Below are 22,208 nucleotides of genomic sequence, written 5' to 3' on the forward strand. Positions count from 1 at the left end.
ATCTATCTATCAATCTATCAATCATCTATCTCTATCTACCTACTATCTATCTATCTATCTATCTATCTATCTATCTATCTATCTATCTATCTATCTATGTATCTATCTATCTATGCTATTAGTTCTGTCCCTCTAGAGAACCCTGAGTAAAGCAATGGCGTTTTGTTTTTGTTTTTGTTTGTTTGTTTTCCAGCAGGATAAACGGACCAAGACAGGGAGCCTGTGAAGAGGATAAGACATTGGATCCAGCATCAAATGGGGTCTGTGTTTAAAATGCAAACCCCACAGAAATCAGAGACAGAAACACATTTGCCTTCTGCAGTGGAACAAAACAGAAGCAGCATCAATGCTGATTTTTTTTTTTATGTTTTATTTTTAATTTTTATAGACACAGGGTCTCACCGTGTTGCCTAGATTGGCCCTTGAACTCCCGGACTCAAGCAGTCCTCCGGCCTGAGCCTCCCAAAGTGCTGGGATTACCGGCATGAACCACCACGTCTTGATGGAGGCTGAGACTTTTTGGAGTGCCTCCCTCTCTCCATGTCCTGCCAAGGACAGAAGTAAAGTTTTCCATCTTAAAACACGGGTGTGAGTCAACAGACACGTGCTATCTTTTTACTCAAAGCTCGGCAAGTGAACACACGGAGTCAGCTTCCAGGAAACATTCACAGATGTAAGAGGGGGTGTCGGTCGCTCTCCATAGCCAAGTGGCTGCACAAATCGTCATAAAGGCAAAAAAAAAAAAAAACAAAAAAAAACTGAAGCACTTTGCCTGCTTGCAACGTCTTCATTTGCGGGAGGATGTCGGCGTTCTCACACAGTGTCGAGGAAGGATATCGTCTCGGCTTCCTCTGACTCAAGCTCTCAGTTTTGTTTACAAGGCAGTTTAGGGATCTTCTGTGCATTGCCCTGAAGGTGTTACTCTGAGGTTTTTCACGGGTTCCGCCCCCCACCCCCACGAGACACACCCAAGGCCCACGCTGAGCACCTGTGGTTGGATCTCCTACGGGGTCTCTTGCTGACTGAGGCCTTTCAGTCCTGGAGGCTCCTGTATCAGCTTTGCTTTCTAGGGTTCAGCTTTGGGACAGTCTAGAGAAGCAGGAGGACAATTTCTCTCTTTCTGTGGAAGTTCTGGGTCTCTCCTGCAGCCCCCAGTTCCCTCTGGAGGCTCTAGGGGAGGATCCTTCCTGCCTCTCCCAGCTCCTGGGGGCTCCAGGGGTCCCTGGGCTTGTGGCCGCATCACTCCAGTCTCTGCCTCCGTCTCCACGTGGCCTCCTCCTCTGTGTCTGCATCTCCTCTTGTGTGTCTTAGAAGGACACCTGCCATTGCGTTTAGGGCCCACCCTACTCCAGAAGGATCCAATCTCAAGGTCCTTAACTTAATCACATCTGCAAAGACCCTGTTTCCAAATAAGGTCTTACTCACAGGCTCTGAGCATTAGGCTACGGACAGATGTTTCTGGGGGCCACTATTCAATCTACTACAGTTGTATCCAATTCCTTCTGGGGGGCTCTAAGGGAGGATCCTTCCCGCCTCTCCCAGCTCCTGGGCTTGTGGCTGCATCACTGCAGTCTCTGCCTCTCCTTCATCCATGTGTGGAAGAGCGCTGTTTCCCAGGGAGGTTCCCCCGCCTGGAGCCTGCTGACCAGCTCACAACAGTGGCTCATTTTTCTGGAGACATGTGGACATTCAGGCTGCACTTGCTGGTACACCATCCTGGCAGTCCCACGTCTACGCCTGCCTCACTCGCCTTCACCAAAGACCATGGCTCGGCAGAGGGCAAAGGCGGGAAGGCTGGTTTCATGCCACGACGGCACATGGCAGGGGGATCTGGAGCGTTCTGAAGGAGGGGATGGGGTGCTCGGTTTATGAAGCTGACCTCCAGGTCTGCAGCACTTTATACAGAACCGTGCAGGGGCTCACGCCTGTCATCCCAGCACTTTGGAAGGCTGAGGTGGGCAGATCACCTGAGGTCAGGATTTGGAGACCAGTCAGGCCAACATGGTGAAACCCCATCTGTACTAAAAATACAAAAATTAGCCGGGTGTGGTGGTGCGTGCCTGTCATCCCAGCTACTCAGGAGGCTGAGGCAGGAGAATCGCTTGAACCCAGGAGGCGGAGGTTGCAGTGAGCCGAGATCACACCATTGCACTCCAGCCTGGGTGACAGAGTGAGACTCTGTCTCAAAAAGAAAAAAACAAAAACAAAACAAAAAAACACTCAAAAACCAAAAACCAAAAAAACTCTGGTCCTTCAATCAAGAAAAATCAGAAAACACAGAGCTATTGTCTCCAGGGATCCTGGATGCCTTCATGATGTCATTCATGAAGCAGACTTAGGGGGTGATGGAGAGAATGAGCCACCAGACTGCTGGGCATTGCGGGAAAAAAAAAAAAAAAAAAAGCTTCCTGTGCTATCCAGACAAAAAACAAACAAAAAACAAAAAAACAGAAACAAAAACACACACACAAAAAGAGCATTACACATTACAGGGGCATCATTCTTCCAGGAGCCTTCATCTGTCTCTAGTGGCCATAGCTGGGAGATTACATCCAAAAAGCACAAAAGAAGTGAAAATGAAAATGGCCTGTCCCTGCCTTAAGTGATGACATTACCTTGTGAAATTCCTTCTCCTGGCTCATCCTGGCTCAAAAGCTCCCCCACTGAGCACCTTGTGACCCCCCACCCCTGCCCACCAGAGAACCCCCTTTGACTGTAATTTCCCTTTATCTATCCAAATCCTGTAAAGCGGCCCCACCCCTATCTCCCTTTGATGACTCTCTTTTTGGACTCAGCCCGCCTGCACCCAGGTGATTAAAAAGCTTTATTGCTCACACACAAACACACACACACACACACACACACACACACAGAGCACTCCCTGGGATCCAGCCTGGGGCACAGCGGGCCTCCCGAAATGACCCACCCAGGAACCAGCGCGTTGCACTGGTCCACATCACAGTTTCAGGATGTCAGAGTGGATTCAGTGCGTGTGTGCATTGGCGGGAGCTGCTGAAATGAAATCCCAGAATTCCTAGCAACTGGGGGCTTAACACGAGTTTATCCTCCTCCGGTCCTGGAGACCAGAAATTTGAGATCCAGGTGTGTCAGGGTCACACTGCCTGGAAAGCTCTAGGGGAGGATCCTTCCTGCCTCTCCCAGCTCCTGGGGGCTCCAGGTGTCCCTGGGCTTGTGGCCGCATCAGTCCAATCTCTGCCTCCGTCTCCACGTGGCCTCCTCCTCTGTGTCTGTGTCTCCTCTTCCGTCTCTCACAGGGACAGTGGATTGGGCCCATTGTAAATGCAGGATGGCCTCGCCTTACTTCATTACTTTGCAGGGACATGGATGCAGCTGGAAACCATCATTCTTAGCAAACTCTCACAAGAACAGAAAACCAAACACCGCATGTTCTCACTCATAGGTGGGAACTGAACAATGAGATCACTCGGACTCGGGAAGGGGAACATCACACACCGGGGCCTATTATGGGGAAGGGGAGGGGGGAGGGATGGCACTGGGAGTTATACCTGATGTAAATGACGAGTTGATGGGTGCTGACGAGTTGATGGCTGCAGCACACCAACATGGCACAAGTATACGTATGTAACAAACCTGCACGTTATGCACATGTACCCTAGAACTTAAAGTATAATTAAAAAAAAAAAGTACAAAAAAAAAATTACATTTGTAAAGAGCCGGTTTCCAAACACGGTCCCATCCTGATGTTCCGGGTGGACACGGGTTTTGGGAATGGTTGGATTAATTACTAAGCCATCTCTGTTTTCCTTCCATGATAATGATGGCAGGAGAGAGGCGCCAACACAGGGCCCCTGAACAGCAGCTTTGGCCTCCGTCGGTGTCCCCAGTGCACAGAAAGGGAGGGGCTGGGCATCCGAGGCCACCCACTATGGAGACTGCCCAGAGCCCCTGGGCGGATGGCCAGCTCTCCCATTCTCGCCTCCAGAACCATCTTTCTCACCCAACAGAGCCAGGAATCCAATTCCCTGTAATGTTCGGACGCCTGTGGGGAGTCAGACCTCTTCTTTACGCTAAACCAGCTCAGGTATTGGGGCTGGTGCAGGCACGTCTGGTGCAGAGGAAGAAAGGCAAACACACAGTCTGCTCACCACCCTCACAGCATGGAGGGGGCCCAGCGACTGACACCCCTGCAGGTTCCTGCGGTCCACACCTGTGTCCGGTGCTTGATCTCCAAACGGTCTCACGGGTCTGGCCAGTTGCCTGCTCCCCGGACCCCGGATGGACTCGCCAGGGGGGGAAACACGAGGCAGACAATGCGCAGAAGGCCGGGAACTGCGGAATCAAGCTGCACCCTTGGGTTGGGATGGGCTGGGACCCATGTCACCGAGCCTCGTTTCCACACCTGGGCCTCCGAGGTCCTCGTCCTGAGTCAGGGAGGCCTGATGGTGGTCCAGGGGCCTGATGGGACCTCCTTCACTCTCAGGGATTCACAGAAGCAGAGGAGGGGTGGGGGGCCCTCCAAGCCAGGTCAGAACAACCGTGCCAGGAATCACCGTGGTCAGCTCCAGGTTGGGGGGTGCGGTGGAGCAGGGAGCAGATGTGGGGAACACGGGAGTAGTTGAGGTGCAGGAACCTCAGGTGCTCCCGGAGTCATCAGAGATGAAGTATATAAATCTGTCCTCGTTCCTCTGAAAGAAGAATTCCAACCACAGCCAGCAGAGTGGCCCTGAGTGAAACCAACAGCAATGTCGGTGTGCACCACACTAAGGAGACCAGCACCTCTGGGGGAGAATAAAGGCCAGAACCACAGCTAAGGGACGATGTCAGCAAGGAGAGGAGCTGGGAATGGGGCTGGCAGGTCGCCCAGGGAGGATATATCCAGAGATGGAGTGGCCGAGGGAGCGGGGCTGGTTGAATGTCCATGCTCGGGGACGGACAGGTGTGAGAAGGAGTGTCTAAGGAACTCGGGGGTGCACACCCCGGTTCCACTAAAAAGAAATACAAAAATTAGCAGGGCGTGGTGGCACACGCTGTCTGGTGCATGGCACAGAGAGGCAGAGGCCCCCGCTGCAGCCTCACAGAGCGCCCTGTGCGCCGCTGGGTTTTGCTGGTTTCTCTACCCTCAGTGAAACCTGGAGACCTTTCCTCACCGGTGCTTCTGCAGTGCCCGGGAGAAACGCAGCTGTTCTCCCTGAACCTCTGGCACCGTGGCCTCTCCATGCGCCCCTGGCTCTCCAAGCTGCACCCCCGGAGACTCAGAACTCGCTCTCCTGCCTCATGAGGCCGGGCCTGGGGGCTCCCTCCAGCCCTTCGGGGTGCGCACCGGCCTCGGAGCGCATGGACGTGGTCCTGGCGGAGAAGAGGCTCTCGCGGCGCGTGTCCAGGGGGTCTCCGGGCACCTGACGGCAGCCCAGATATTCCCGCAGGCGCAGCTGGAATTCCCGGGAGGCAAAGTAATACACAAACGGGTCCAGACAGTTGTTGAGGCAGCTGAGACACAGCGTGAGCTTGTAGACGTGGTAGTAACTCTTGCCGTAGAACAGGCGACCCACGATGTGCGCCAGGAGCACGAAGTTGTTGGGGGCGAAGCAGGTGACAAAGGCCAGCAGGACCACCACGGCCAGGCCCACCGCGCGCCTCCGCTGCTCCCGGCCGTGCGCCTCCTCCGTGCGTAACAGCTTGAGGATGGTGGCCGTGTAACAGGCCACGGTGACCACGAAGGGGATGAGGAACAGCAGGATGAAGATGGTGAAGAGGAACACGGCCCACATGGCCACGCTGGGGAGCATCGTCCACTTGAGGACATCGAAGCAGGTGACGATGCCCAGGGCGTGCACCGGGTAGGTGAGGTCGGTGCGCGCCAGCGGGGACAGGGCGGCCAGGAGCAACAGCCAGGTCCCGGCGCACGCGGCCACCGCGTAACGACGACGGCGCCAGCGCGTGGAGCTGAGCGGGTACAGGACCCCCAGGAAGCGCTCCACGCTGATGCACGTCATGGTGAGGATGCTGGAGTACATGTTTGCGTAAAAGGCCACGGTGACCACGTTGCACAGCAGCACGCCGAACACCCAGTGGTTGCGATTGCAGTGGTAGTAGATCTGGAACGGCAGCACGCTGGCCAGCATCAGGTCCGTGACGCTCAGGTTGATCATGAAGATGACCGACGGGGATTTGGGCCCGATGCGTCGGCACAGGACCCACAGGGAGAACAGGTTCCCCGGGATGCTGACCAGCGCCACCAGCGAGTACACCACCGGCAGGGCCACCGCGATCGTCGGGTTCCGGAGCATCTGCAGCGTCGCGTTGTCCGGGCCGGTGCTGTTTGGGACGTGCATCCTGGAGGGGTCCTCGCCCGGGCTCTGCAGAGGGAAGGGCGCACGGCTCAGGGGCGCGGGCGGGGAGGTGGCTGCCGGGAGGGCTCCCCCGGGACCAAGGAGGGTGGGGACATGCGTTCGCAGACGGCTCCCTGTCTCCTCCATCCCTCCCGCCCTTCCTCCCTCCTTCCCTCTCCTCCTTCTTTCCCTGCCTGTCTGCTTCCTTTCTTCACCCTCTGTCGTTTTCTTCTTTCCTCTCTTCTCCCCTTTCTCCTTCCTTCCTCCTGGCTCCTTCCTTCTCTCCCTCCCTCCTACCTTCTCTTCTTCCCTCCTTCCTTCCCTTCTTTTCTGTTCTCCCCACTCCCTCCCTTTTGCCACCCTTCCTTCCGTCACTCCCTCCCTTTTCCCATCCTTCCTTCCCTCACTCCCTCCCTCCCTTCTCTGCTTTCTTCCTTCCTTCCCTCCTTCCTTCTTTCCCTCCTTCCTCCCTTTCTCCCTTCCTACCTTTCGTCTTTCCTGTTTCTCCTCTTTCCTTCCTTCCCTCCCATCCTTTCTTCTCTTCCCTCCTTCCTTCCTTCATTCCTTCTTTCCCTCCCTCCCTCTTTCCTCCTTTCCCTCTTCCCTTCCTTCACTCCTTCCCTCCCTCCCTCCTTCCTCCCTTTCTCCCTTCCTTCCTACCTTCTGTCTTTCTTCTTTCTCCTCTCTCCTTCCTTCCCTCTCTCCTTTCTTTCCTCCTTCCCTCCCCTCCTTCCTTCTCTTCCCTCCCTCCCTCCTTCGTTCCTTCCTTCCCTCCCTCCTTCCTCCCTTCTCTCCCTCCCTCCCTCCTTCCTCCCTTTCTCCCTTCCTTCCTACCTTCCTTCTGTCTTTCCTCTTTCTCCTCTCTCCTTCCTTCCCTCTCTTTCTTTCCTCCTTCCCTCCCCTCCTTCTTTCTCTTCCCTCCCTTCCTCCTTCGTTCCTTCCTTCCCTCCCTCCCTCCTCCCTTCTCTCCCTCCCTCCCTCCTTCCTCCCTTTCTCCCTTCCTTCCTACCTTCCTTCTGTCTTTCTTCTTTCTCCTGTCTCCTTCCTTCCCTCTCTTTCTTTCCTCCTTCCCTCCCCTCCTTCTTTCTCTTCCCTCCCTTCCTCCTTCGTTCCTTCCTTCCCTCCCTCCCTCCCTCTTTCCTCCCTTCCCTCCTCCCTTCCTTCCCTCCCTCCCTCCTTCCTCCCTTTCTCCCTTCCTTCCTACCATCCTTCTGTCTTTCCTCTCTCTCCTCTCTCCTTCATTCCCTCCCTCCTTTCTTTCCTCCTTCCCTCCCATCCTTCCTTCTCTTCCCCCCCATCCTTCATTCCTTCTTTCCCTCCCTCCCTCCCTCCCTTCCTTCCTTCCTTCCCCTCCCTCCTTCCCCTCCTTCTTTGGATCAGGGAGGTCATTGGAGACCTTGGTGCATGTCACAGGCTGAGACTCTTAGAAGATCCAGAGTGGGGCCTGTGGCTCCCCTGGGCAGGTTGAACGCATTGTTGTACAGATCTCACGACTCACTCACTGTCCCCCATGGATGGAAACCACAAAGCGACCGACCTTCAGCCCCCAGGTGTCAATCCTTTCATTTCAGGGACATTCCTCCCACAGAGCAGGTATCAGCAGAAAACATACAATCCGAGCGCCGGGAGATCTCCAAAGTCTTTCTAGCTTGTAACACCCATGTCAACCCAAGGCTCCACCCTGCTCTTTCTTCCTCCAGAGGAGGCCTGTGACTTCTTACCAGCTGCTGCGCAAACAGCTTCCTCAAACTGCTTTTAAAATGGCCCAGAGCTTTCATTTCAGTTTCAGGGAGAAGTTTTGTGCCCCGCCTGGACGTGCCCAGGTGTGAAACCTACGGTTATGCACGAGTCAGCACCGCCCTCCACGGCCAGCTGGGCACCTCCGGCCACCTATGGCTTCAGGAGGAAAATCAGACCCTTCCTTCTTAGGGTTCTGCCTGCTGTGGCCGTGGGGGACGTCTGGAAGGACAGACGCTTCAGCCATGCACTGCTGATGAAAAATGTGTCTGTCAAAGGGACACTAGTTTTATTTCGAGAATGTAAAGTGGACAGAACTGGAAACAGGGGTGCCCTGGAATTGTTCTTTTGCTTGTTTGTTTTTGTTTTATGGAGATGGGGTCTTGCTTTGTTGCCTAGGCTGGAGGGCAGTGGTGCAAACGTAACTCACTGCAGCCTCCAATGCCTGGCCTCAAGCAATCCTCCTGCCTCAGCCTCCTGAGTAGCTGGGACTACAGGTGAGAGTACCACCATGCCCAGCTAATATTTTTATTTTTTGTAGACATGGGGTTTTGCTATATTGCCCAGGCCAGTCTCAAACTCCTGGCTTCAAGCAATCCTCCTGAGTAGCTGGGACTACAGGTGCATGCCACCATGCCCAGCTAATATTTTTATTTTTTGTAGACATGGGGTTTTGCTATATTGCCAGGCTGGTCTCAAACTCCTGGCTTCAAGCAATCCTCCTGAGTAGCTGGGACTACAGGTGCATGCCACCATGCCCAGCTAATATTTTTATTTTTTGTAGACATGGGGTTTTGCTATATTGCCCAGGCCGGTCTCAAACTCCTGGCTTCAAGCAATCCTCCTGAGTAGCTGGGACTACAGGTGCATGCCACCATGCCCAGCTAATATTTTTATTTTTTGTAGACATGGGGTTTTGCTATATTGCCAGGCTGGTCTCAAACTCCTGGCTTCAAGCAATCCTCCTGAGTAGCTGGGGCTACAGGTACATGCCACCATGCACAGCTAATATTTTTATTTTTTGTAGACATGCGGTTGTGCTATGTTGCCCAGGCTGGTCTCAAACTCCTGGCTTCAAGCAATCCTCCTGCCTCAGCCTCCTGAGTAGCTGGGACTACAGGTGCATGCCACCATGCCCAGCTAACATTTTTATTTTTTGTAGACATGGGGTTTTGCTGTGTTGCCCAGGCCGGTCTCAAACTCCTGGCTTCAAGCAATCCTCCTGCCTCAGCCTCCTGAGTAGCTGGGACTACAGGTGCATGCTACCATGCCCAGCTAACATTTTTATTTTTTGTAGACATGGGGTTTTACTCTTTTGCCCAGGCTGGTCTCAAACTCCTGGCTTCAAGCAATCCTCCTGCCTCGGCCTCCCAAAGTGTTGGGATTACAGGCCTGAGCCACCGCGCCTGGGCTGGAATTTGTGGCTTTAACCCTCCAGGTAGGCAGCTGTGCCTCGCACACATTTAACCAGCACGTGCTGTTGCAAGTCCTGCAATGGCGGCCTCACCCAGCCACCCTCATGTCTGTAACCTGTGTGGTCTGACGATCCAGCAAGCAGTCCCTTCGCAGCCAGACGTGTTGCAATTTCGGATCTGTCCCCTGTGGCCACTGGACAGCCCCCAGGGAAGACAGCCAGCCAGGACTGCTGAGCAACGTGGGTGATTAATCAAGAAATTACGTCTAACCGTCACCAGCTGCCCGGACACAAGAGGCACCGGCTTGCGGTTTGGGTCCCGCCGAGGCTGGGGCGGCAGGATGGAAATTTCACAAAATGAGTACAACGGTTGCTCTTGGCGGTGTCTGGCCTGCAGAGGTGGCTTTTCCAGAAATATCTGGGCACTGAATGGTCTGAAGCAACAGACCGACCACAGGTGGGCGCTCAGGGGCTGCAGGTTAGACCCTATTTTTTTCTTTTCTTTTTCTTTTCTTTTCTTTTTTTTTTTTTTTTTTTTGGAACTCTGTCACCCAGGCAGGGGTGCAGTGGCGCGATCTCGGCTCACTGCAACCTCTGCCTCCCTGAGTTCAAATGATTCTCCTGCCTCAGCCTCCCGAGTAGCTGGGACTACAGGCGCCCGCCACCGCGCCTGGCTACTTTTTGTATTTTGAGTAGAGACGGGGTTTTACCATATTTGCCAGGCTGGTCTTGAATTCCTGACCTCAGGTGATCCAATGGCCCCGGCCTCCCAAAGTGCTGGGATGACAGGCGTGAGCCACCATGCCCGGCCAGTTTGGACCCTTTTTCTTACACTTTGCAGGAAATGCATACCTTTCTGGCAGCAATGCATCCAGGAATGTTTCTCACCTGTTGAGGGTCTGTGTGTATCTCTCCCACCCCTCTCATTCATTTCTTCTAAAAACAGCTTTACCAGCCGGGTGCTGTGGCTCACACCTATAATCCCAGCACTTTGGGAGGCCGAGGCGGGCAGATCACCAGGTCAGGAGATCGAGACCATCCTGGCTAACATGGTGAAACCCCATCTCTACTAAAAAAAACACAAAAAAATTAGCGTGGTGGTAGGTGCCTGTCGTCCCAGCTACTCTGGAGGCTGAGGCCGGAGAATGGCGTGAACCCGGGAGGTGGAGCTTGCAGTGAGCTGAGATGGCGCCACTGCACTCAAGCCTGGGCAACAGAGCAATACTCCGTCTCAAAAATAAATAAATAAATAAATAAATAAATAAATTAATTAATTAAATAAAATAAACAAAAACAAAAACAGCTTTACCAAGATGTGAGTTACATATTACATACCATAACCTTTCGCTCATTCATACATTTCAATGGTTTTTAATATATTCACAGATGTGTAAACAACACCATCATGCAATTCCAGAACCATTTTCCTCCCTGAACAAAACTCAGAACCTGGCCAGGCATCATGGTTCACACCTGTCATCCCAGCACTTTAGGAGGCCGAGGCGGGTGGATCACCAGGTCAGGAGATCGAGACCATCCTGGCTAACATGGTGAAACCCCATCTCTACTAAAGAAAAACACAAAAAAATTAGTGTGGTGGCAGGTGCCTGTGGTCCCAGCTACTCTGGAGGCTGAGGCAGGAGAACGGCGTGAACCCAGGAGATGGAGCTTGCAGTGAGCTGAGATGGTGCCACTGCACTCAAGCCTGGGTGACAGAGTGAGACTCCATCTCAAAAATAAATAAATAAATAAAATAAAAAACAAAACAAACAAAAAACAGCTTTACCAAGATGTGAGTTACATATTACATACCATAACCTTTCGCTCATTCATACATTTCAATGGTTTTTAATATATTCACAGATGTGTAAACAACACCATCATGCAATTCCAGAGCCATTTTCCTCCCTGAACAAAACTCAGAACCTGGCCAGGCATCGTGGCTCACACCTGTCATCCCAGCACTTTGGGAGGCCGAGGCGGGTGGATCACCTGAGGTCAGGAGTTCGAGACCAGCCTGGCTAACATGGTAAAACCCCATCTCTACTAAAAATACACAAGAAATTAACCGAGTGTGGTGGCGGGTGCCTGTCATCCCAGCTACTCCAGAGGCTGAGGCAGGAGAATCGCTTGAACCACTGTGTGGGGCAGAGGTTGCAGTGAGCCGAGATCACACCATTGCACTCAAGCCTGGGCAACAAAAGCGAAACTCCATCTCGAAACAAAACAACACAACACAAAACAAAAACCGTTGAGAACCCCACAACTGTTGATCCTGTTGTTTCCTGTCCTCAGCCCCTGTCAACCTCAAATCTGCTTTCTGGTCCCTGTGGATTAGCCTATTCTAGACATTTTATAAGAAGAAAATTCAACAATATGTGATCTTTTGTGTCCAGCTTCTGTCACTGAGCCTGGAGTCTTCAAAGTTCATCCACACAGGAGTCTGTGTCAGAGCTTAAGTCCTTTTAGTGGCTGCATAATAGTCCATTGTGTGGGCACATATACACCATGGAATACTATGCAGCCATCAAAAAGGATGAGTTCACGTCCTTTGCAGGGACATGGATGCAGCTGGAAACCATCATTCTCAGCAAACTATCGCAAGAACAGAAAACCAAACACCGCATGTTCTCACTCATAGGTGGGAATTGAACAATGAGATCACTTGGACACAGGGAGGGGAACATCACACACTGGGGCCTGTTGTGGGGAGGGTGGAGGGTGGAGGGATAGCATTAGGAGATACACCTAATGTAAATGATGAGTTAATGGGTGCAGCACACCAACATGGCACATGTGTACATATGTAACAAACCTGCACGTTGTGCACATGTACCCTAGAACTTAAAGTATAATAATAATAAAAAAGAAGAAATGTAAGTCCATAATGAGATATATGTACTTTGCAATGGTAAGAGTCTATGAATTAATATAAAACATGCGTGGTTTTTTTTTTTTATCAGAAATGGTTATTAAAATTTTATGAAAAGCCTTTTCAGCATCTATGAAAATAATCACATTTTTCTTTAGGTCTATTAATGTGGTGACATGAATATTTTAATTATCTATTCCCTCAGTTGTAAAATACCATCATTTGTATAACCAGGTCTTTTAAAAAATAGCTTTTGGGGGGCAAAATACAAATAAAAATATTATTTATATAAATAAAAAAATTGTCCACTGTATGGATAGACAAATTCTGTTTATTTATCCTCTGTGGATGGTTCTGATTTTTTTTTTTAATTGAGATGGAGTCTTGCTCTGTTGCCCAGGCTGAAGTGCAATGGCATTATCTCAGCTCACGGCAACCTCCATCTCCCGGGTTCAAGCGATTCTCCTGCCTCAGCCTTCTGGGTAGCTGGGGCTACAGGAACCTGCCACCACGCCTGGCTAATTTTTTTGTAATTTTTTTTTTCTTTTTGAGACGGAGTTTCACTCTTTTTGCCCAGGCTGGAGTGCAACGGTGTGATCTCAGCTCACTGCAACCTCCGCCTCCCGGGTTCAAGCGATTCTCCTGCCTCAGCCTCCCGAGTAGCTGGGGCTACAGGCGCCCGCCACCACACCCAGCTAATTTTTGTATTTTTAGTAGAGATGGGGTTTCACCGTGTTAGCCAGGATGGTTGCGAACTGTTGACCTCAGGTGATCCACCCTCCTCAGCCTCCCAAAGTGCTGGGATTGCAGATGTGAGCCACCGTGCCCAGCCCTTTTTTTTTTTTTTTTTTGTAATTTTAGTAATGATGGGGTTTTACCATGTTGGCCCGGCTGGTCTCAAACTCCTGATCTCAGATGATCCGCCTGCCTCAGCCTCCCAAAGTGCTGGGATTCCAGGTATGAGCTACCACACCTACCCCATTTTTTTTTTTTTTTTTTTTTTGTAATTTTAGTAGTGATGGGGTTTCATCATGTTGGCCAGGCTGGTCTCAAACTCCTGATCTCAGATGATCTGCCCACCTCAGCCTCCCAAAGTGCTGGGATGACAGGTGTGAGCCACCACACCCGGCGTGTTCCTGATTCTTGGAGCTGCTCTCCCCTCATTCCCAGCCCTGGGAACCCCTTTCTGAAGGGTTCAGATGAGGAGAGCAGGAATCCTACAGTCTTGTTCGGGGTGGACCTTACAGGATTGGGATGAGAAAGACAAAAAAGGTAGCCCTTATTGGCAGCAGGGATGGCATGCCAGTGACAGACCCTTTTTGACAGCTATTGTCTTCTAGCTACAGCAACCCCTCCTTCCTGAGTGTTGGGGGCTGTCCCCAAGTATTGAGCACACAGGGGAGCGAGAGGGCCCAGCCCTAAGGAGTCACAAGCCAGCCCCATGCTTCTCATCTGCTCTCCTTTCTGGGTTTGTGGGGTGTTTGCACCACCCAGTTTGTGGTTCTTTTGATAGGGCTGCCTCAGGAGGCCCTGAACCCCAAACGCGGCAAATGGCACTCTGTTGGAGCTGTGCTGCTGGAAGACAATCAAAACGGATGCTGGCTTCAATTACCTACTTTGATTACATAGGAGGAAGTTGTCGTGGACCACACCCTGCATGATACACTCGTTAGTATGGCCATTTCTTACTTAGAAATAGAGTCTGTGTCTATGTCATTCCTGAAGTCAAAAATGCGGTCATAATAGAGTAGGGAGAGGCCCTAATAGAATTCACTGGTGTCCTCAGGAGAAAGAGAAATTTAGGCACAGACACAGAGAAGGCATGGGAAGATGAAGACAGAGACGAGAGTGGATGGATGGGTAGATGGGTGAATACATGCATGGATGGGTGAGTGGATGGATGGGTACATGCATAGATGAGTGGATGAATGGGTACATAGGTGGGTGGATGGATGGATGAATGGATGGATGCGTGGCTGAATGGATGAGTGCCTGGGTGGGCAGATGGATGGGTGGATGGATGGATGGTTGGATGGATGGAGTGCATGGAAGGGTGGGTGGGTGGGTGGGAGTGTGAATGTGTGGATGAATGGTGGGTGGGTAGGTGGGTGCATGGGTGGACGGATGGATCAATATTTAGGTGAATGGATGTGTGGGTGGATGAATTGATGGGTTGATGGGTAGATGGATGGGAAGATGTATAGATGAGTAGGTGTATGGGTGGATGGATGGATGGGTGGATAGATGGATGAGTGGTTGGATGGGTGGGGGATGGATGATGAATGGATGGGGATGGGTAGATGGATGGGTGGGTGGAAGGGTGGATGAATGGTGGGTGCATTTGTGAATGGATGAGTGAGTGGGTGGGTGGATGGGTGGGTGGATAGATGGATGAGAGGGTGGATGGGTGGTTGGATGGATGATGAATGGATGGGGATGGGTAGATGGATGGGTGGATGGATAGATGGTTGGGTGGGTTTGTGAATGGGTGAGTGGTTGGGTGGGTGGATGGGTGGATGGATGGATCAGTATTTAGGTGAATGGATGTGTGGGTGGATGAATTGATGGGTTGATGGGTAGATGGATGGGAAGATGTGTAGATGAGTAGGTGGATGGGTGGATGGATGGATGGGTGGATAGATGGATGCGAGGGTGGATGGGTGGGTGGATGGATGATGAATGGATGGGGATGGGTAGATGCGTAGGTGGAAGGGTGGATGAATGGTGGGTGCATTTGTGAATGGATGAGTGAGTGGGTGGGTGGATGGGTGGGTGGATAGATGGATGAGAGGGTGGATGGGTGGGTGGATGGATGATGAATGGATGGGGATGGGTAGATGCGTAGGTGGAAGGGTGGATGAATGGTGGGTGCATTTGTGAATGGATGAGTGAGTGGGTGGGTGGATGGGTGGGTGGATAGATGGATGAGAGGGTGGATGGGTGGTTGGATGGATGATGAATGGATGGGGATGGGTAGATGGATGAGTGGACGGATAGATGGTGGGTGGGTTTGTGAATGGGTGAGTGGTTGGGTGGGTGGATAGATGGATCAGTATTTAGGTGAATGGATGTGTGGGTGGATGAATTGATGGGTTGATGGGTAGATGGATGGGAGGATGTATAGATGAGTAGGTGCATGGGTAGATGGATGGATGGGTGGATAGATGGATGAGTGGGTGGATGGGTGGGTGGATGGATGATGAATGCATGGGGATGGGTAGATGGGTGGGTGGAAGGGTGGATGAATGGTGGGTGCATTTGTGAATGGATGAGTGAGTGGGTGGGTGGATGAGTAGATGGATGGATCAGTATTTAGGTGAATGGGAAGAATCCAGGTTTGGGACATCTCCCATGACCAGGTTGTTCAGGATTTTACAATGTGGTGTCAGGGTCACTGTTAGTGCACCCAGACGTGTTTGAGGAAGAGTCCTTGATACCGATTTAGAAAAATAATGGGTCGGCCAGGCGCAGAGGATCACACCTGTAATCCCAGCATTTTGGGAGGCCGAGGCAGGTGGATCACTAGGTCAGGAGATCAAGACCATCCTGGCTAACACGGTGAAACCCTGTCTCTACTAAAAATACAACAACGACAACGGCAACAAAAATTAGCCGGGCGTGGTGGTGGGTGCCTGTAGTCCCAGCTACTCGGGAGGCTGAGGCAGGAGAATGGCATGAACCAGGGAGGTGGAGCTTGCAGTCTGCCGAGGTCGTGCCACTGCACGCCAGCCTGGGAGACAGAGCGAGACTTCGTCTCAAAAAAAAAAAAAAAAAAAAAAAAGAAATATAATGGGTCATGTAGATGTTTGAGAGGTAGCTGAGGGTGACCAATGCCAGGTCTAGAACAAGGGTCACCTAAAAGGCTTCCCCCACCCTCAAGAATAGTTGGAAATGTAGGAGACATCTCTGGTCGTCACAACTTAAGGAAGGATGCTACTAGGATCTGGTGGGTGGAGCTCAGGGTTGGCGCTCAACACCCTACCATGCACTAGAGGGCCCCATCACAGATAACCATCCAGCCTCAAATATCTACAGTGCTGAGGTTGACAACCTGGCCTGAGCATAAGAAATTCACCATTGGCCTGGTGCAGTGGCTCACGCCTGTAATCTCAGCACTTTGGGAGGCTGAGGTGGGTGGATCACCTGAGGTCAGGAGTTTGAGACCAGCTTGGCCAACACGGTGAAGCCCCATCTCTACTAAAAATACAAAACTTAGACAGGCGTGTTGGCGGCCACCTGTAATCCCAGCTACTTGGGAAGTTGAAGCAGGAGAATTGCTTGAACCCGGGAGGCAGAGGTTGCAATAAGCTGAGATCGTGCCACTGCACTCCAGCCTGGGTGACAGAGTGAGATTCCATCCCCCCCCAAAAAAAAAAAAAGAAATTCACCATCTATCTATCCATGAATCCATTTGTCTATCAATCCCCTGTCATCCATCTATGATCTATTGTCTGTCTATATCAATTATCTATCAATCAGCCAATCATCTTGCAACCAATGATCTATCATCTATCTATATCCATTATCTATCAATCATCTATCTGTCTTCTATCACTTATCTATCTAGCAATCATATCTATCATGTATCAATTATGAATCAATCATCTTTCTACGGATCTGTCATCTATCCATATCAATTACCTACCAACCGATTATCTATTAATTACATCTATTTGTCATCTGTGTATCAGTTATCTAACAATGACATATATGTGTTCATCAATCATCTATCAATTATTTATCCATGCATCAATTATCTATCCATTCAATGGTTTGCAAATGTGAATGATTTAGGTATGATAATTGGGAAGATGCTCCTGGCATCTGGTGGGTAGATTCCAGGGACATTGCTCAACACCCCACAGTACACAGGATGGCCCCACCACGGAGGATGATCTGGCGTGAAATGTCAGCAGTGCTGAGGCTGAGAAACCTGCCCTCAAGCAACTGTGTGACAAGAACAGGCTTCAGCAAAACACACAGAGCCCAGGAGTACTTTCCAAAGAATGCCTGCAAGAGACTTTCAGGGAGAGAAAGGACCCCAGGGAGATGGTCCTAGCAAGGAGCTGGTGTCACGGAAAGGGACAGTGGTCTCATCATGGTTAGTGACTAGCTGTGGATGAAGAACGATTCCTTAAAATGCCTGCACGTGCCCCTCATTGTCTTGCCATCATGGACCTCCCACTCCATCATAGAGGAGGAGACCTGGTCTACGGGAAGACATAAGGAACATGGGCTAAAACATCTCTTGGTCCCTGGGCTGGAGTGGGGTCAGACGTCAGAGCTGTGGCCAGAAGCAATGACAAAGAGAAGGTCTTGACTCCTCTGGAACCTTCCTTTGGTATCTCCTGTTTCCAATCCTACGCATTTCTCTGTATGACGGACACCAATGCTTTTAAAATGAAAATGGCACTTGCAGGCGTGTGTGTGTGTGTGTGTGTGTGTGTGTGTGTGTGTGTGTGTGTGTAGGCACAGCAGGGAAGCAGAAATTATTACCAACATACCTTTTGCAAACAGGGATCCCATAGACCAGAGAGATTGCAGAAGGCAGACTGTAAATAAGAGATTGCAGAGAGGTTATAGGGTGATAGACAGGTGCTTTTGGGAGGGAGGAAGTAGGAAGAAATTGGAGGTTTTCATTATGGGAAGCTGAAGTGACACAGGTATTATTTATTTATTTATTTATTTATTTATTTATGAGACAGAGTCTCACTCTGTTGCCCAGGCTGGAGCGCAGTGGTGCGATCTTGGCTCACTGCAACCTCTGCCTCCCGGGTTCAAGCGATTCTCCTGCCTCAGCCTCCTGAGTAGCTGGGATTACAGACACCTGCCACCACGCCTGGCTAATTTTTGTATTTTTAATAGAGATGGGGTTTCAGCATGTTGGCCAGGCTAATCTTGAACTCCTGACCTCATGATCTGCCCTCCTCGGCCTCCCAAAGTGCTGGGATAGCAGGTGTGAGCCACTGCGCCTGGCACAGGTATCTTTTTATGTGACCATAGATAGCAGGGGCTAAGGAAACAGAGAGGCTATATGGTGGGCTCAGGGTGCAAAGACTATCATGGAGCATACCAGAAGCCTCCCGCCCCCTGCTGTCTGCCTTTCCGGTGGTCCCTCTCCACTGAACTGCAACTTATCCTAATAAAACCAGGGTTCATACCACCCCTTCCAGGCATGTTCCCAAGTCCCCTCACCCACAGAAGCAGATGCAACCTCTTCTGAACTTCCAACCACCACTGAGTTTTCAACTTTGGTTTAATGTTTAGACCTTCCAATTACAGAACACACACACCCTTGTTATGAGTAAAAGAATAAAGGGAAATAGAGAGCTCTGTATTCATGTTTGTCTTCATATCTTTCCCCTCCAGGTCCCACTCCCCTTCAGAAATAACCTCTGGGAGCTCCTCTGCGGTGGAGCCTCCTTCCAGACACAGGTGAGTTTTATTTTTCTAGTAGGACATACACCCGTCACCACCTTTGTGAATGTCTTGTGGTGTCTCTAACCATATGCCCCACAGTGAGGGGATTTGGATGGATCAATTCTGCTTCAGCCTGTGCTTACACACACTCCTCTGTAAGTATTTTTTTTTTTTTTTTTTTTTGAGACAGAGTCTCGCTCTGTTGCCCAGGCTGGAGTGCAGTGGCGCTATCTCGGCTCACTGCAAGCTCCACCTCCCGGGTTCACACCATTCTCCCGCCTCAGCCTCCGAGTAGCTGGGACTACAGGCGCCCGCCACCTCGCCCGGCTAGTTTTTTTTTGTATTTTTAGTAGAGACGGGGTTTCACCATGTTAGCCAGGATGGTCTCGATCTCCTGACCTCGTGATCCACCCGCCTCGGCCTCCCAAAGTGCTGGGATTACAGGCTTGAGCCACCGCGCCCGGCCCTCTGTAAGTATTTTTGTGCATACCTGTGAGAACATTTTCTAGGATAGATTTCTAGGAGAAGAACGGCTGATGTGAAGGGTGTGCATATTTTAAATTGAATGCCTGTATTAGAAAGGAAGTAAGATCTAAAATCAACGATTTAAGTTTCCACCTCAAGGAACTAGAAAAAGAAGAGCAAATTAAATCTAATGGAAGAAGAAAGAAAGAAATCATAAATAATGGATTAGAGTATAAATCAATGAATTTGAAAACAGGAAATCCATAGAGGACAGAAATCAGTGGAATTGAAAACAGCAAGTCAATAGGCAAAAAAAACCCCAACAAAACCATAGGCTTGTTCTTTGAAGTAACAATCAGTGAGACTAATAAGCTTCTGGCCAGGTTAACAACAACAACAAAGAGTGAGAACACAAGTTACTAATACTGCAAATGAAAGAGGAGACATCACTACAGATCCCACGGACATTCAAAAGCTCATAAAGAAATATTATACACAATTCTGCACCCATAAAATCGATCACCTAGATGAAAAGCACAAAAGGACAAAATCTGACAACTCACACAACAAGAAATAGCCAATCTGAGTAAGCCTATATCTCTTAAAGAAATTGAATCAATAATTTAATAACCTTCCCAAACAAAAGGCTCCAGGCCCCGATGGGTTTACTGATGCATTTTCCCCAACATTTAAGGAAGAAATTATATTGACTCTCTATAATTCCTTCCAGAAGATAGAAACAGAGGCAGTATCACCAAATAGTACCCCAGTAAATTGCACCAATAGGTGCTTGCGGCTAATAGACAAGGGCAACACTCATTCTCATACCCTCATCAACAAGGGTGACAGCAATTTGCCTGAAGGGTGAGAAGTTTCAACTTATATTTTCATCACAGCCACAGAGGTTGACATGTTTCTTTCTTTTTTTTTTTTTTTTGGCTGAGTCAGAGTTTCCCTCTGTCACCCGGGCTGGAGTGCAGTGGCACGACCTTGGCTCACAGAAGCTTGCACCTCCTGGGTTCAAGCAATACTCCCACCTCAGCCTCATGAGTAGCTGGGATTACAGGTGTGCTCCACCACACCAGCTAATTCTTGTAATTATGATGATTATTATTATTTTTTGAGATGGAGCCTCACTGTGTCGCCCAGGCTGGAGTGCAGTGGTGCGATCTCAGCTCATTGCAAGCTCCGCCTCCCAGGTTCACGCCATTCTCCTGCCTCAGCCTCCGAGTAGCTGGGACTACAGGCGCGCGCCACCACGTCCGGCTAGTTTTTTTGTATTTTTAGTAGAGACAGAGTTTCACCGTGTTAGCCAGGGTGGTCTCCATCTCCTGACCTTGTGACCCGCTCGCCTCGGCCTCCCAAAGTGCTGGGATTACAGGTGTAAGCCACCGTACCCGGCCAATTCTTGTATTTTTAATAGAGACGGGATTTCACCATGTTGGCCAGGCTGGTCTCGAACTCCTGACCTCAGCTAATCTGCCCGCCTTGACCTCCCAAAGTGCTGGGATGACAGGCACAAACCCCTGTGCCCAGACAGGCTGGCATGTTTCTACATTGATTGACCACAGGTGTCCTTTTTGGGACATGACTTTGTTAGACATTTATCTGCTGGGCCTTTTGACTCTGTCTTGTTAATGGGATGCTCATAAATATGTATACGTCACAGGAACTGATTATATTTGTGCGGTTTTATTTCTAGGTTCCCTATGCTTAAATCTAGGTGTCTTTTAGTGAATACACCACTGTCCTTTTTTTGGTTGTTGAGACAGAGTTTCACATGGTCACCCAGGCTGGAGTGCCGCAGTGCCATCTCACCTGGGCTCCAATGATCCGCCCCCCTTGGCCTCTCAAAGTGTTGGGATTACAGGCATCTGCTAACAGACCTCAATATAAAACGCAAAACTAGAAAACTTCTAGAAGATAGTAGAGAAGAGAATCTAATTGATCTCAGATCTGGTGGTGATGACTTTTTAGGCACCACAACAAAGGCAGCAACTGGGAAAGAAATGATTGAAAAGTTGGACTTTGTTCGGGTTAAAAATGTCTGGTCTCAGCCGGGTGCAGTGGCTCACGCCTGTCATCCCAGCACTTTGGGAGGCCAAGGCGGGCAGATCACCTGAGGTCAGGAGTTCAAGACCAGCCTGGCCAACATGGTGAAACCCTGTCTCTACTAAAAATATAAAAATTAGCCAGGTATGGTGCCATGTGCCTGTAGGCCGAGCTCCTTGGGAGGCTGAGGCAGGAAAATCACTTGAACCCTGGAGGGAGAGGTTGCAGTGAGCGGAGATTGCACCACTGCACTCTAGCCTGAGCAACAGAGTGAGACTCTGTCTCAAAAATAATAATAATAATAATAATAAAGGCAAAAACGTCTGGTCTGCAAAAGACACTGTGAATGGAACGAGAAGTCACAGGCATGGAGAAGATATTTTCAAAACACATATCTGTAACCAGTATGTGGTCAGGTGCACTGGCTCATGCCCGTAATCCCAGCACTTTGGGAGGCCAAGGCGGTGGATCATGAGGTCAGGAGCTGGAGACCAGTTTGGTTAACATGGAGAAACCTCGTCTCCATTAAAAATACAAAAATGAGCTGGGCATGGTGGTGGGCGCCTGTTATCCCAGCTTCTCAGGAGGCTGAGGCAGGAGAATTGCTTGAACCCAGGAGGCCGAGGTTGCAGTGAGCCGAGACTGCACCACTGCACTCCAGCCTGGGTGACAGAGTGAGACTCCATCTTAAAAAAAAAAAAAAAAAAAAGCAAGAGCTTGTCTACACAAACAATTTAAAAATATTAGCTGGACATGGTGGTGTACACCTGGAGTCCCAGCTACACAGGGAACTGAGACAGGGCCTCTCTTGAGGCCCGGAGGTTGAGGCTGCAGTGAGCGATTGTTGTACCACAGCCGCCCCCCCTCCCCAGCTTGGTTGACAGAGCAAGGCCCTGTCTCAAACGAAAAAAAAAAAAAAAAAAAAAGGGGTGAGTTC

The 22,208-nt window shown here is 50.3% G+C and overlaps 1 protein-coding gene across 5 annotated transcripts in view; it reads right to left on the bottom strand.

Moving 5' to 3' along the window:
• Positions 1–353: 353 nt before the first annotated feature.
• The window catches only part of LOC141406859 (S-geranylgeranyl-glutathione receptor P2RY8), a 75,448-nt gene continuing 53,593 nt past the window's right edge, over positions 354–22,208 (bottom strand). For 2 of the 5 annotated variants that reach the window (XM_074030396.1, XM_065538736.2), the window contains one exon: positions 3,631–6,338. In XM_074030396.1, the coding sequence (XP_073886497.1) occupies positions 5,235–6,314 (1,080 nt within the window). In that variant the 5' untranslated portion in view covers positions 6,315–6,338 and the 3' untranslated portion in view covers positions 3,631–5,234. Of the gene's footprint in view, positions 6,659–7,848; positions 7,989–22,208 lie in introns of those variants that run through there. The other 3 variants (XM_074030395.1, XM_074030394.1, XM_065538734.2) reach the window with 3 other exon arrangements.

Source organism: Macaca fascicularis, chromosome Y (genome assembly GCF_037993035.2).
Source record: "Macaca fascicularis isolate 582-1 chromosome Y, T2T-MFA8v1.1".
Taxonomy (NCBI): domain Eukaryota; kingdom Metazoa; phylum Chordata; class Mammalia; order Primates; family Cercopithecidae; genus Macaca; species Macaca fascicularis.